The 17,263-nt window shown below is 31.0% G+C and overlaps 1 protein-coding gene across 1 annotated transcript in view; it reads right to left on the bottom strand.

Moving 5' to 3' along the window:
• The window catches only part of LOC121119421 (protein TANC2), a 98,880-nt gene extending 84,156 nt beyond the window's left edge, over nucleotides 1-14,724 (bottom strand). Inside the window, exon 1 of the mRNA XM_040714084.2 lies at nucleotides 14,308-14,724. Within this exon, the coding sequence (XP_040570018.1) occupies nucleotides 14,308-14,611 (304 nt within the window). The 5' untranslated portion in view covers nucleotides 14,612-14,724. The remainder of the gene's footprint in view (nucleotides 1-14,307) is intronic.
• Between the last annotated feature and the right edge of the window lie 2,539 nt (nucleotides 14,725-17,263).

The raw sequence follows: 17,263 nt of genomic DNA, 5'->3' as shown, positions 1-17,263 counted from the left end.
TAATCCACGCATAGTAACACATGATATTAACAACAATGGAGGAGAGTGAGATAATGGAATAATACAATTTTTATTTTCGCAGTTTCCTATAAATATACTTATCAGAATCATCATCATTAGTAAGAAGAGAGGGACTTTTGTCACGATATTTGAAAGCAGTTCCCCTTATTGAAACAACATAACTCCTGAGAAATATACGTAGAGTATATCGTGTTAGCTCTTATGGAATTATGTATATACGGGGTGTAGACTAAAAATTCAAACACTTAACCATTCCAAATTGTGTGGATGTAAGTGAATAATTTTTTTAAATTCTGCTACTAAATAGATGTATCTAGTAGCATAATAGCTCTCAGCAAACATTTATTACATTTAATTGAGCTAAGAATGGTATACAACTCAATATCACACTCCAACTGAGATTTCAAAGCTAATTGGAGGGCCAGGTAGATTTTTTATAATGTAAAAAAAAACCTTCTTTGAGGACAATGTAATCTTTCATGTGAATGAAACTCCTGCAAGCATGGCCAAAATGGTGCGTGTAATTTTTACTTAAAATATGTTACCCTTTAACCATTTCCTCAAGATATTTTGCATTAATATATTTAAAAAAAATTATGTTTATACGTCGCTGTTATTTATTATTGGTTGAAATTGATATTCCCTTTGAATTTTTTAAATCTTTTCTAGCATCAATAATTTATCACGTCTAATGATAATTACTAACCGAGAAGTGATTTTTTCTATTCGAATCGTTGCCGAAGTTAATTTATTCTTGTCTTTCTTACAATACTAATTTTATTAACCATTTTGTTACTGGTTCGAATTCATTACATAGTGAGATTTTGTTAGTGTTTGCATTTACATTTTCGGACATGATTCCATCATTTTTGCAGCAGAAAACAACCATTTAATGCATTTTATAGTAATCCACATGACAAATCCAAAGGAACATCTATTAATAACATATATCAAGACAAAATGTCCTTAGGTGAAATGGTTTAAGGCAAAATTGCCTAGGCCCCATATAGAGAACGTCATGGAAGTTGAAGTCAATGAAGACAGCTGCTGACCAGGTATGGATATAAATTGATCCGGACTATTTCCGCAAGTTTAGTTTCTCTTTCTGTAAGAGTATTACTACCATTGTAGCATCCAATGGGGATGGAATTGAATATATACATAGATGAAAGGATGGGAGATAATTTGGTATAAAATAATATTTATATAACATAAGAAATATTATAAATAATATGCCAAATGTATACACTTTAGTTTTCACCCGGTATATACTTTCAATAATACAAGTCCGGCATGAGAAATGAAGAAAGAATAACAACAAACTTCCTTCTTCCTTCACCCTACGAGTAATAATTATAGGTAGATGATGGCTCCCTTGAGAATCGACGAAAGAGTTGTTATAATATTTGTATGTAGGAAAGGTAAACCACGTCAAATACATGAAAAAAATATGTATATTCCATTTAATACCGTCTTGCCTTGATTTCCATGAAGTAATGGAGGGTGTACGACTATCTAAAGTCAGCGTATTATGTATCTACATAAATAAATGAGAGAAAAATCGATTGAACAATAATATGAAGTAACGTATTATCAATTTTGTCTCAGGATTCAAATGAATATACATATATTAGACTGTCTGATATACATCGTTACCTTTATTGTCTTCATCAACCTTTCCTTCAAAAAGAAAAGGTGTAAAATCTAGAGGCTATGGAATTATTATTTAATAATAGGATGCGAATTGTTCACAGCTTAACAAGTCTTAAGCTTCGTATTCAACTAATCAACGTATAGTACACTACCAAAAGGAAAATAAGCAACAAAAACGACAGTTGATAATTAAATATATAAGAAAATAATCCAACGGTTATATTAATTATGAATACTTTAATTATACCTACATTAAAAATAATTGTAAAACTAAAATGGAGTAAGAAAGTTACTTAAAGTTTTACTCAACAAATTTAAGCAATTTATCATAATATTAGTAAGGATAGTACTAAAATTTGGCTCCAATAATAATCTTTCGGCCATGGAATCTACCATTCTAAATATTTTTCTTACATTGAATCTTTACAACATTAAAGAGCAATTTATTCAGGATTAATTAAAATAACATTAACTATAGAAACTGAAGCTTATTGACTCAAAAAACTAAATATAATTAAACTTTATTTGCATATACATGTTTAATATAATTTTGAAATAATGGTCTCTTTACTAACAAATAAACGCCTAGAATTTATAAATGAATAAAATCCGTACAATACTTTATTAGCAGCTTCGAAAAATGAAATAGTAAATCTTCATAGAGGAAAAATGCTATATTATGACTTCACATGAATTTCCATATCACGATGCACCTTCATATGAAGGTACATAGATTACACCCTACACTTCATCCAGGCAGGCATGAACTCCCCCTCCTATTCAACTTCTTTGTGAAGTAGGTATGTTACTTTTATAACAAAATAACATAAAAACAAGGATTTATGTTGTTTTAAAAAGGTAATTTTTAAATTATAAATCACGATCAAATCTACCCATAGGTAACTAAGGCTATTCCTAAGGAAAACAGTGATAATAAAATACCCTCTCTATCTCTACATCATATCATAAAGCAATAAATTGTACATCTTTTCTTCCTAGTTTCAATGTAATCGTGTTGGTCGGTTTACCGATGCTATAATTAATACCGGAATAATCACGTAATTAACACGATACCATATTAAATTAATATTGGAATGGGTACTTGCCACGTCATTACGTCATAAAAAATTGTGCCGCACATTAAAGTTAAGTGTTGAATCGGTCTAAAAAAAAGAATGCAAGCGTATCAGTCCGGCCCTAATAAAATTTGTCGTTCCTAGGACCGATCCTTATCGGTCTTTTATGATGTTTATCAGTTGGATCTAACAAAAAAAAAAGACTGTAGTTCTACCAGAACAGTACAATATTTGTCGTTTCGGGGACCAGTGATCCCTATGAGTCTTTTATGGTAACTACAACAGCTGAAATGACGTTATTACTAACTATTTTATGTCAGCTATTAAACATAGCTCCCTTCAATGAGACAAGATACCTTAAGTTTAAAGTAGGAAATGTGTGGCTAGAACTTTATTATTATGCGTTCTAGCTATAATTCATTCTTATCCTCGTTTTTAAGTTACTCAATCCTAGCTAGGAGAGAAGAATAGCTAGGACTGAAGGACCATGGAAGGGTAAAAAAGACCGATTAAGAAATTAGTTCTAGGACAGATCAACACAAACTATATTTTTGATGTATATTTTTAGTTAAAAAGTATCGAAATATCGATTTGAAAAATATTGATATCGTGACAAGACTATAATGCAATAAGTTGCTTGCTTTTGAATATTATTCATCAGATGGAAAAGGAAATAATCCAACATATGCATGTATATAAAAAAGTAAGGGATACAAAATTTATGTTGAATCTTCTACACATATTAAAAAAAAGTTTGTTGAAATATGATTTGTATTAATTCACGAATGCATTTTTCATGATCAAATTTCAACTGTTTTTTTATGTATTAATATCCGAACCTACAGGTTCATACAACTCCTTAAATAAAAGAGGGCCAAAGTAATAAATAAATGACTATTTATTAGAAACGACAATGTGTTAATTAACCACATTCATCAAAAACAAAATATGTATGTACAATATATACGTACCTACTAATAAATCGTACAAACACAAAAATACTCTAACGGAAACGGTGTTGGAAGTAGAGACCTGGGAGAGTACATATTTTATATACCTATACAAGGGGTGATAATAGATAGGTAAATCAAGTCATAATAAACCAGGTTTTAAAACAAAGGAGAATATATAAATGAAGAGAACAGGACGAATACATATTATTATATGTAATATGGGAAATGAAGAGCCCTTTCCGATTATTTAAAATAGTTATTAACAGTATAGCCGTTTTAATGGCGGATTATTTTGTATCTATATATGAAGAAACAAACATACATGAACAAGACAAAACATGGAAACAACTGATTTTGAACTACTTTATAAAAATAAAATAAAAAGATGAATATTGAAATCCAAAATCCAGCTTCATTAGATCGAATTTCAAACAAATAACAAATAAATAGCACTACTTTATTGTAACCATGAAGTACGTTTTGTTGTGCATATGCAATATACCAAACAATATATATAATATTTAACTAAAATGTGTCAAATTGCAACTTTTTTTAAATCTGAAACAAGTCTATTCGTAAGCATTAGTAGATTTTAGTATAATTTTGCATCAGAAAGTATGTTAAGTAGGCAATTAAATTGGTAATTAAGTAATAGTAAAGTAATATATATTTATATATCCTATAATTATAAATTTAATGTTGTGTCCAGTGTGCAATTAGACTTTAAATGTGACGATATATTAGTGTTGCTCGGTACATCGATACTACTGTATTGATACCGAGCTATAGGTGCATTCAAAATAGCATTACACTAAATTGGTATAAAAGCGATACTTGCAGCTAGTGTTGCGTCGGTTCTTATTTAAGAACGAGGACCGCAGTCCCACTTGTCGGTCCTTAAAAATAGTAAAATTGATCCCTGTTGACACCATTGAGGTTCTGTTTCTTTTCTTTTTTTAATTATTCCGTGGTATAACAGAATAAAATATTTAATTAATTAAAAATATGATACCTTCGTAATATGTTCCATTATAAGAAAACAGGGATATTTCTTGCAAGATATGTACATTGTACAATGCTCTAAATAAATTTCATATATCTTGTTTGGCTTAATAAACCTTTGAGATTTTCATGAATAAATCCAAGGACCGTCCAACCCCTAATTGCACCGACATTATTTTATTTGGCTATGACGTTACCTTCCATAGTTATATAACAAAACAAGCAAAAATCATGCAGTGCATGGAAAATTGTACTAAACGACATAATTGTTAAATCTTTTTGGTCAAAAAAGTATCGTAAATTATTAAAATATTTTCGTACTGTAATTGGTACGACAATATTGGTGTTGAGACAGATTGTCGACAACTCCCTCTCATAAAGCTTGCAAGACCTAAAACTTGTTAAAAGAAGAGAAGGGGTCATTTTGAGACCACCACACCTGGTCCTCTAATTCCAACAATATCGACTACTTTTCAGGCTTCCATCATCAATTACTGGAACAAAGTCTCCCCTGCGGACGTGGTCAAGGACTGCAAATCCTTTAGGCCTCGTATCGAGCGAATGATTGTCGAAAATGGCAAACCCATTCAATGATTTTTTTTCTTTTATATTATTTGAGCTTTTCAATAATATTTCAAACCTCTTCTTGGCTCCCTTATTAATCAGGATGCAGTTAAAGATAGTCGGATTTACTTGAACGGCCCTGTATCTTTAGATATTTTCATGATTAATGAATATAATAATACGAGAAAATGAAATATATCAAATAAAATCATAGAAAATTAGTTGAAGTTTAGGGATCCATATGACACTGGGATGAGTGAATTATAACAACTACTTTATGTACGTTCCTCATACATATGTATAAATAATTATTTACACAAACGACAAATTATTAAATGAGAAATAGAGTCAATTCAAATCCTTGTAATTGTAATGGGCATATCAATGCTGGCGTATACATATTTAAGTGGGTATATGACAGCTGCACTTTTATAAGAATGGAAATTGTTTACTTTAACTAATACGCCATAGTAGTCATCAATGATTCTTGCCCCACGTACCTATATATGTACAATGTACATGGGTTGACAACACACAAAAAGAGATCAAATTACACTACTTTTACCTTTGATGTTTGAGTATATTCTATGGGTCATCAATTAAGAGACAGAGTCCATGGCTTGTATTTTTAAAATTACATATACCTACAAACATGTATAAATGTTTTTATGTTCATAATTCATACATATATATATGTATGAATTGATCAGTGTGTGTCAACAAGGTCACTTTACATAAATGTATTCAGTCTTCAATCAAAAAACATTTGACAGTGTCAAATTGGAAATGAAAACGCTGACATTGGAGCATGCTAAATATTTATAAATATGTACTCCCAACATATCATATAAAAAGAGAAATATTTGACCGCGATGGCTGTTGATGATTAAGAATGATCACGTAAATAATTCTGTCCTTGCCTCTCAAGAAGAAATTGAAATATTATCCATAAAGGTCACATAAATTGCATAATCTACGTATGGACATTCTACATACAGGGTTCAGTAAAAGTTAGGTTGAATTAATTTTAAAATTAATATATGCTTAAGTTGAGTCGTACTATTGTTGAAAAAGTTATTCGAGTTTTTCTAAAAAAAATAAAAAGTAATTTATTTGTATTAAAATATTGATTTTTCAATCTCAAATGGAAAAGGGATTAAAGGGATCCTATTGGTTTCTTCGGGCAGGCTTGGAAATAATAATACATACCAACTGATCTTATTGATCACTAAAATTCCAAACCCACCGATAATATCAGAATGTTTTTTTTTTTAAATTACATAAAGAAGAAATGTATAGACGACATTATGTAAGAAGAAAAATAGTGTATGTAGAAAAATATATATACGAGGGTGGTCTGAAAATTTTCAAACCTCAAAATGAAGATGGCAGCACTCATAAATAAGAGCCAGTCATATCTATCTAGCACTTATTGACAGTTACTCACCAAAGTTTCAGCTATTTTGGAAGTAAAGTAGTTATGTAACAGTCGTTTGAGTGAGGGGTCTGAGTGCTTCAGTGACATTATGCGTTTTTGAAATTGTAACCTTTAAATAGATTCAAACAATACCAGACATATGTATAAAGGCTTGTTGTGTTTAAATTTGACGCGTTTGTGTCAATACAACTCCGAGTAATTGAACCAAAAACAAAAAACATTTCCTGAACAATTATTTTGCAGAGAAAAACTCCGAGTCGGGGATCGCTGGGAGAAGTGTGTCGAGTTACAAGGAGACAATGTTAAAAAATTCAGAAAAAATGTCTTATATCTTTGTAAGGTTGGAAACTTGTCAGACTACCCTCGTATTTGACAAAATAATCAAAGTATAAAGGATATGACCAATCACAAATGCAGATCGGTGACCGGTCAGTATTTGCAGTACTGTTCTGGATTAGGGTGGTCATTAGAAGAAGTGTCTACATATCATAACTAGCGGATTCGGCGTCACCAAAAAATATATGATAATATTGATGGAAATAGAATCTATTACGGGTAGTAATGTAATTATGTTTATGGAGTTATAAAAATGATGACCAAAATTGGGGGCCCCTATACATATTTATTCCTGCTCTCTTCAGGTGCAATTAAATTGGAATACGTACAGATAAACAAACTGACTAAGATTAAAATTAATGTTGTCTTTTATATAATTCATTTCGGATCTAATTTTAGATCTGGGTTGTTTTGGTCCTTATTAATCATTCGTGAAATTTGTATAATTATCTGGTTCCGAGTGTTAGAACCGAGAAAAATAACATTTTATAATTGTTCTCAGTTCTTTCAAATTACTCATATCAAAGATCAAAAAATTGACTAGGAACATTAAGAGTCGCGATTCGCCTTGGAATCTTCACATTGACAACTCAATTCATTTTTTTTTTTTAAAATACGGTTTTAACATTTTTCTGCTCAAGGCCCGAATATATAGGATATTTTGGGTAACCCCGCAGTCATTTTAACGGTTATTCTAAATTATCTAGAAAAAAAACGAGTTTACGGATCTGCTATTCACTCGAAATCCCTCCCTACAAGGTATATGTTAAAAATGAGACAATTGTTGTCGCTTTTCGACTGTTAGTAATGATTAGGATGCAGTTTTCACTGGTCCTACAGCTGCATAAGGAAAGAGGCAGATGGATAGAAGAGCACTTAAATATTTTTGTGATATTAATACATATTATTCTAATATACACAGAAATGAATGTATCAATTATGGGGTGATGTAGGACATAAAATACGTATAAAACCGCAGGAAAGTGGATGTACACACAACATACGTATCACAGAATATTTGATGAAAAACAGATGTTTTAATTATAGAGTATGAGGATATTCAAAGAGAAGAAGTAAGACTATGGATTTGATGTTGTCAGCGCAGTACAACTTTCACCAAGGAATTATTATTATTAGCAGAGATTTTTTAGATCAGTGGACGGGGAACAGGGGTAAACTACAACACCAAATGGGTTAATTTTGTAAACTTTGGGCGTAATGGGAGTGAAATTATTTCCATGCCATAAAGGAGGACTTTTACTCCTTAGTGCTAAATGAAATAAACATCATACCACTACAAGGACGTGCACATGAACCCCCCTAAAAAAAAGTAATAATAATAAAATAAAGATTTTTTGAATTCTACAAGAAATTAAATATTAGAATTTATTTTTTTTCAAAAATTTAATTTCAAAAAATAAAAAAATTCTGTGAATAGCTATGAATTTATGAAATATTTCCAAAAAATGTAATTTTTTGTGAACACCTCTGATTTTTTTTTTCCAAAAAATTTAATATTTGAAATTTATTTCCAAGAAATTAAATTTTTTATGAAAAGCAGTGGATTTTTAAAATTTTTTTCAAAAAATCTAATATTTAAAAAAAATTGTGAACAGCTGTAGGTTTTGTATTTATCCAAAAATTTAATTTTTGCAAACAGCTGTGGATTTTTGAAATTTTTTTGCAAAAAAAAAAATAACTTTTTGTGAACAGCTGTAGATTTTTCAAAAAAATAAAATATATATATAAATCCTCCTTTATTTTACTACAAGTTATTTTGGTGATAATGCTAAAAAAAAGTTAACCGACCTCTGCTTTAGATACATATATACAGGAAATATCCAATCATCATATGAATAAGAAATTGGATGTTGTGTTATTGTCAAACATCCATCATCCAGCAGTGTGATATCTCATCTCCCCTACTCCTTAAAGATTTTCTTATACATATCTCTGAGCCTAATGCTAATTAATCTCATTCAATTATGAAAATGGATTGTTATTGACAAAACTCTTGAATAGTTAATTAATTAGTTTAGAAGAGTTAAAAGTGCTTAAAAACTAACGGAAAATAAATAACTTCTACATTCTTTATGTATACAAAGGTATAAAAACAGTTGGACAAAGCTTTGTGTTTGTCATTTTCAAATATATAATTCCATCAACACTTTTTATCGATCCGTAAAAATGCGTTTTGTTTGTCTTCTCTCCCTAATATATTTATGTACACATAGATAGGTGGATATTTCTTAATCAACATTTTTAAAACACCACCATTACCTTTATAACAACTCTTGATCTATTTATGCAGATGAAAAGTGACTTTTACCTCTTAAGACTTTTTAGGACGGAATAGATAGCAGATGTTGTTACTAGTAGAAGATCCGTGGTAGACATTGAAACAAATCCCCTCTTCTAACCAGTGTCGGGTTTGGAGGATGTGGGAGGGTATTGGTGGCACTTGCCAGAGGTCCCACACTTTGACATAAAAAATAGGGGCCAATAAATTGTACATCCTGTACAATTTAAGGACTCAGGGCTTGAGACTTTGGGGACAAATTCCTAATTTTTTGTGCAAAAGACAAGTGGTTGTTTTAAAAACTTTTAATAAATTTTGTCAAAAAATGGAATTATGTTGTCCAAATGTGTAATATTTAACTAAGGATGATCTGGTTTTGTCAAAATTCGAAATATATTTGCATAAATGTTAAAATGTGAAATTATTTTTTATTTTATTTTTGACAAAACAGTAAATAAATAAAAATATCATCTCGATATACAAAAAAAGTTGAGCTAGTCAATCGCTCAAACCCCCTCCTCTTAAAAAAAAAAAATCCTAGTCAATGCCTTGAAAGAACATTGCATTTTGTCTTTGCCTCAAACCCAACTCACAGTAAAAACCAGTCCTTTTTCCTACATATCATTTATAAGAAAAATTGTTGTGAGATATCGAGGAAGGTTAGTTTTCAAAATAAAAATATTAAAAACTACTTAAGTCGGCAAAATGGTAAGTGATATTAAATCATAAATTTTTTTTTAAAAATGGAGATTTAAGATATATATAGACTATTCTTAGACTAAAAATCTCATATTGGAAAAAAAGTGAGTTATTACACCTTTGCTCTGAGTCCACAATATGTACATACTTAATACATTCGGAATAAGACACGTAATCCACACTTTAACGCTATCATATTACTCGAAATATATATAATACATGTCCTTGCCTCGTATAGTGTGTCATTTTAAATGATTTGATAAGTTTCTTTTGCAAGGCAGAGAACAACATATTAATATTATTACTATAATCATATTTGAAATGAAGACGACAATAATAGGAGTTCAATATTATACATGCCTTCAAAAAGCAAATTTGATACTCGACATCTATAATTAGAGTTATACCATATTGTGTTGTTCAACCCTTTAATTTACGGATGAATCCAAGTGTGAACTTTATATATATATATTATAATCATTCATAACTCCTTATCCCTTGAGGTAAGGCCAGATTATCATTCTTACTTAGATAGGTAAGTATTGGTGTTGAGACAGGGTTCGAGATCGAATTCATCTTAGGTGTTTTTGTTTTAAATCGATTTATATCAATATTTTGGTCCAGACCGAGATGTTCTTTTCTGAAAAAATAGTCAAATATATTTTTCTCTCTTTTCTAAATCACTTATGACCGGAGTGGGTGTGATTGATCTACTTTTAGATATTTAGCTTTTGATGATTCTTTGATGCTATTTTTGGAAGAAAATTACCATACAAAACCTTCCTTAATTATCCTAATTTTAAAATCCAGTGGGAAAAAAATCAGCCTTATAAATTTAAGGCTGTTTGGCAAATATTTCTGCTAAAACATATCAAAGCAATGTAACAGTTTTTTCCATGCCTTGTCACCTTCATAGGTTAGATCAATATTTTTGTTTTTTGTCTACCGAATTTTACTACAAAACTAATCCAGATAGAGGTGGAACGGAATTAGTTAAAATCATAACGGTCTGAGACCAAACTCGAACACTGGTATGTATATATATATACATATGGTCAAGTCCATATTTTTCTTCTTTACAGAAAAATATTTAATATAATATACATTAAAAATGTATACTTTTATTCATTTCTGAAGAATCATTCAGGAGTGGATTACGTAATTATAACACTTGAATAATTCCTAACGATATCATTTGGGATGTATGTATTGTATAAATATGTATACTATACAGCTACTCACAATTATATTAACAATGTTTGAGTATTTTTCATTTTATACTTCTTTTTTGTTCATAGCTATATTGAATGCTTTATTTTCATATTACATGTATTCTACATCAAAAATTATGACAGGAGGAGATTCATATCCCATTTTATTTTAATTTTTAATCAAAGTTTATGCTTATGCATTCAATCCAGGCCCTACGCAATCCTTATTGTATTATGCATGTAAATATATCCCTTCCCAGAATATCAATGACTTGTCGTAGCGATATTTCAATGAATGGACTACATAAAAGAGATCAATTAATAATGCAGATTTGAGTACAATACACTTACTAACTAATGCAGCTTCCGCCATTTAATATATATAAAAGTCATGTATTTTGTGTTGTGTTGATCCTCCATTTCTGTCATTTATATACATATGAAAGAATTTAAAGTACTTATAACCTTATCATATCGATGCTCACAATTTGGAAAAACACAATATGTCATTAGCAATTTATCTATAAAATCAGTATTCACAGTGTCTTAAATTAAAACGATCAACAAAGATTTTTTGGGCTGGGACAGATACAAGCTGAGCTTCTTTTTAAAGAACTGGGTTAATTATATTCAACAAAAGCTATACCGTCTCAGAGTTGTACAGGATTTCCACACCGTAACATGGCACTAATTACTAAATTATATATTTGCGGATATCTTTGGAATCTTAAGTAATATCAAAATAATTTTGAGCCTTTTTTGTAGTTTCAAAAGTATATAGATATCACATCGAGGTGTAAATTGATTAAATTAATACCGATATTCGCACACATATTGATTTTTTAAATAATATTATGGACTATACGACATGATATTAAAATTAGTTTATTTATGCACTGTCTATTTATAAATTGAAGTATATTGTCAGACAATCATATGCAAATATTTAATGGTTTTTTTTTAGAAAGAAAAATGCGTCCCATCTCCAAATTACTTCCCCAACTCTTCTTAATAGTTAATATTGATAAAAATCCATCAAATATTATAATATAGCTGATGGAAAACCATGGTCATTGAATGAAATGAATCTCAACCTTCTTCATGAGACGTTCTATAGCAATCTGGTAGTTTTATTTATTACTTTGTGAAGATATTTTCTTTAGTTTACTTAACTTCTTAGTTAATATTTTTTAAATATGCTTATTATATTACAAAATAGGTATATGATAATAAATTAATAAACACATGCATAAAGGTATTTGAAAGTAATTATATTAATTGTTGAAGCTTTATTTTTATAATAAAATATTTTCACTTTTACTGCAAATGTATTATGTATACAGACTGACTACCAACAATTATTATTCCTCTAAAAAAACCATATGGGTGTCGATCTCCACCCTAAAGAAAGCATATACATGCATATGTAGAATAAAAAGCTTTAAATTATTATTGTATAACCAAGGAATAAATACATATATAATACGTATATTAAAATTCATTGGATATGGTGAAATGAATAGAATCAATATTTATATAACTATTACTAAAGGGGAATTTCAAAATAAAATAATTTCTTCATCATAATTTAGGGCGTGTTTGCTCATAATTAGCAATTAACTGACTATATACAATACCTTAAATTTTATAATAAGGGGGTGACTCAAAAGAATGAATTTGTCCGGGAAAACAAATATATATATGGTGCTACAGCATAAAACTAACCTATAAAAATATAGGTTGTTATATAAGCTTTATTTGAGATACAAAGGAATGTTGAAAACAAGGGTCAAAAAATTACATTAGATTCCGTAGTTAAGCCTTTTCACAATCATTATTAGTTTAGGATTGGAGCCAAAACTTTGAAGTCGAGTTTTTGAGTTTCGACATAATATGCAATGGGGGTTCTCTGTTTTAATACAATATCAACACTTCTTTAAATAAGAAAGGAGCATCTATAAATGGTTTTTACTATCATTATGAGTGATGCTAATAGAAATTTGACTAATAATTACTCTAATGTTTTGATTGTACGAGTTCAAGTAAAGTCAAATTTCCCCTCCAAAATGTAATTTGGGGGAGTATGAGTAACTTTCTGAAAATTGTACGACTTTAGTAAACTCGAGTTTAAGTAATATTTCAATTAAACACTAATAATTTTATATTGGTTTATTCATTTAGCTATGAAAATCAAATGGCTAACCTGGGATGAAATCCAGGTGCTATTAGACACTCTGAGGGGCTGAAAATTTGTATTTTTTACTATTTATCCCCTGGTAGAGCCCCGGATCTACCATTAGTCTAAGACCATAATATAGATAAATATGAGTAATGAACCACTCAAAGACAGTAGAAATTTCATCATTATTTAAGTAGATATATTTTTACAAGAGTGCATACGCGAGTATGATTGGACCAATTTGTAATAAATTACAATCAAAATATGTACGATAATAAATAGTGTGAAGTGTAATTTTATGCAATAGTTGATGCAAATAATAAGTACGCTGTCTAAATATATACTTTTTGATATTATATAAAGTAAAAGTGAGAAAGTAAGATATGTTTTTATGGCATAGGGGTAACGTTTTGATTTTTGCACTTGGCATAATTTGATAGGAAACGAACTATGAAATAAGTTGTAGTAGACGTATGTGTGACTCGAGGATTATTAGCACAGGTGTTAATTTATTATAGTATCTGACGTAATGTTACTTTACTAATAAGTAATATGTGTATACATTTCATCGTTTATTGAGAGCAAGTAAAGACAAGTTCAAGGTTCCCAGTAATGGATGATGGATTCACAGACACACACATATACATGTACATATTATTACATTCATTGTCCTGATATTGCTATGTTTAACTTGGCCATCATTTTTGATTGATTTTCTTTGACAATTATAAGATGACAACAAACTTATTCTTGACTCCAAAGAGCATTTCCTATTTCAATCCTCCCTCCCCTTCCCCCCCTCAATCATGAATCCGTATCATTATTGCACACACAATCATATTGAATCATGAATGATTATTTATCAAGGATCCCTACCTTGAAAAGGATTCAGATACTGATTAGCATTAAATGTCTTTCTGGGATGCCTGAATTTAATAGGAGAATTCCTTGTCATGACTGTATCTGAGGCACTGGAATGAGATCTCCCCTCCACGTTTTCCGTATGCTGATGAAGGGACTGAAGACTCCATTTCGGGAATCGAAACTTTCTTCGCTTCTTTGAAGCAGAGGACTTGGCAGCCCCAGGGCCACGAAGGGATTTTTCAGAGGTAAGAGAAGAGCCCCCAATGGAAGAGGCTGCGTCCTCTAAACCTACTTCAGACACTTCTAACGAACTCATCACCTCATCACTTCTCGATATAATAATAATATAATTAACGAAAAATATATATATTAAACAGAGCACTACTCTAATGATTCGTAGACACCACTCTACATGCGAACATCCAGCGAGGGACTGACACACTAGGACCAAGCGCACTCTTTTTTCCTTTTCTCTCTCTCTTTTTCCTCTTCCCTTCTTCTCCATTCCCGGCCGGTGATTCACGACAACAACAGCAGCAGAAGTAATAAAAAAACCGCTCTATTTTCTCTTCTTCTCATATTCTACAAAATAGGATCCTTGCAAAATACTATTCAAATAAAAGCCCGCTCTTTTATAACGTACATAATTATAATAATAATATAAAAATGGATATACAGTGTCTCCTCGGTTGAAGAAAATAGCATGCTCATAAAAAACACCCTTGATAGATTCCCTGCTATTGGAGTTGCGAGATCATTGGAATTTATACTACTATGTCAAAGCATTTTGTTGGAGTTCTAGTTAAGTATTGCGTCCTAGACCTCAAGTTTTTTACTTTGAGTACTCTTAATCATGTCAGAGGTACAAGTTTCAGGAAACTTAACCGCAACTCAAGTTAGTTTGAGTCCAAGCAGAGCTACCCACGAGTCATTTATTTACGACACTGGGTTATACCGAGTAGTTGATTAAAATCTGAACACTTTGAATTTTAAACTTCAAGAAGATATCATTTATGAATTAACAATAGAATTTCAACAAAATTAATATTATAAATAGATGTGTGTCCGAGCTCTCTTAATCCTTAATGCAGCTGCCCTAAGCGGCAATAATAGCTTTTAGGCAACCACGGAAGGCCTTACACCCACTGTGGATATAGTCATCTGTCATGGCCTCCCGCTACTGGCTGACAGGCTTTGAGCGCCCCAATGTTTGGATGGTGGAGAATGTAGAGGGTACAAAATGGTAAAAAAAGAGTTCAAAAGGACTCAACAACGGAGAGGATGGATTTCTTTCATTGCCAGTATCAAAAGTGGCCCCTTTACCCTCAGAGGCCTCTTTTCACCCACTTTTTGATAGCTCTCTAGAAAGTTTGATGTGAAACTCCAAGATCTTTAGCACGGAACCTCATAGACTTGAAGGGATTGTCCTGGGCTGCTTTCTTTATCTCTTCCGTGTATCATCTATCTAGCGTCTGTTGACAGTTACTCACCAAATTTTGAACCATTTCGGACGCCCAGTTCTTATGGAACAGTCGTTTAAGTGGGTTGATGTTAGTGGTTTTGTGGAAATGAAAAAAAAAAAATCGAGTCTGGAGCTCTTGTCTTGTCTTATTTTTGCTGTGAGAAACGCCGATTACTATTTGGAAGGATTACAGAGATAGGAACATCCCTGGGAGAAGTGTGTAGAGTTACAGGGAGACTATTTTGAAAATAAAATAAAAAATCAGAAAGAAAGTACAAATCTTTGTTTGTTTGGAAACTTTTCAGACCACCCTTGTACATATTTAAATTTTTGAAAGGCATGTGCTCTCAGTGCTTCCCTTGGGCATGTTTATGATGTAATGATGTGATTGGGGGATTTAGACGCGTCCTTAAGACTAAGAATGGGGCTTCAACATCCGTTACATCCATCCTAATATTGTTCAAATGGTTGTAAATTATAGAACGAATGTACTTTCTTTAAGAGTTCATTTATGTGGAGCTTAGAGGATGGTTGTGATTTTGAGGAATGATGGAATGCAGAAATAATTGAATGTGAGAAGATTTTTGTTAAATTTTAAAAAGAATGACGAGTCATTATTTTTTCTTTAATTTATAGTACCTAGGACTAGTTACACGCTACAACCTTTATTGCCCTTATAACAGGATCACTGTTTCCATTCGCTTAATTTGTTCAGCTCCGTATTTGGAATACGTGTTTTCTCTCTTGAAACTCTAACAACGTCGCTTTTGGTAGAGCGGAGGGGGAGAGTGATTCAGTTGAACATAAGGGCTTTTTAGTAGTGGCCATATAGGTACATGCTCTATCAGTCTTTTATCATGATTCAAGCCCCCTATTAAGCAATATCAAAGGGGTCATTCACATCATCTTCTTAAGACTCCAAATAATAATAATATCTTTGCCAGATCTTTTACATCAGAATTAATTGTTATAGACAAAGGTTATACGACAAAGTATTTCTTTACTGATAAATGATAATATACTCGTATCTGTAAAAACATACATCAGCTATTGTAAGATATTATTATGAATGTTGAGCATTGATTTTTTTTTTATGGGCGGGGAGGGATGAACTACCGCCCAAAAGGTCTTATGGGTTTCTCATCATATCATATTTCATTTGTTGTTCGTATTCCTTTTGACATTGTTCTTATTCATGCAACGATCAGTAAGTATTTGAAGCAGTGGGATTATATAAGTTGAAGACTTTGAAAATAAGCACGTGTTCTGTATTTTTTTTTTTTTTTCTTTCTTTATCAGAATTAAAGATCACTTTTGTTCGGAGGAACGAAAAGCAAAGTTTAAAAAAACAAAAAACCAGTGATTGTTTTCTTTAAAAAAACAAAAACAGTTAATGATGGACTATTAATAATGCGCCATCGTAACTGGGGGATATTTGTTACTTAAAAAAACGCCAATATATCATATTTTTAAGTGAAGCTTTCGTTTCATTTGCAGTCTTGGTCC

This window comes from Lepeophtheirus salmonis, chromosome 6 (assembly GCF_016086655.4).
Source record: "Lepeophtheirus salmonis chromosome 6, UVic_Lsal_1.4, whole genome shotgun sequence".
Classification (NCBI taxonomy): Eukaryota; Metazoa; Arthropoda; class Copepoda; order Siphonostomatoida; family Caligidae; genus Lepeophtheirus; species Lepeophtheirus salmonis.
The sequence above is the reverse complement of the archived record's forward strand: the minus strand, read 5'-3'. Positions and strand labels throughout refer to the sequence as shown.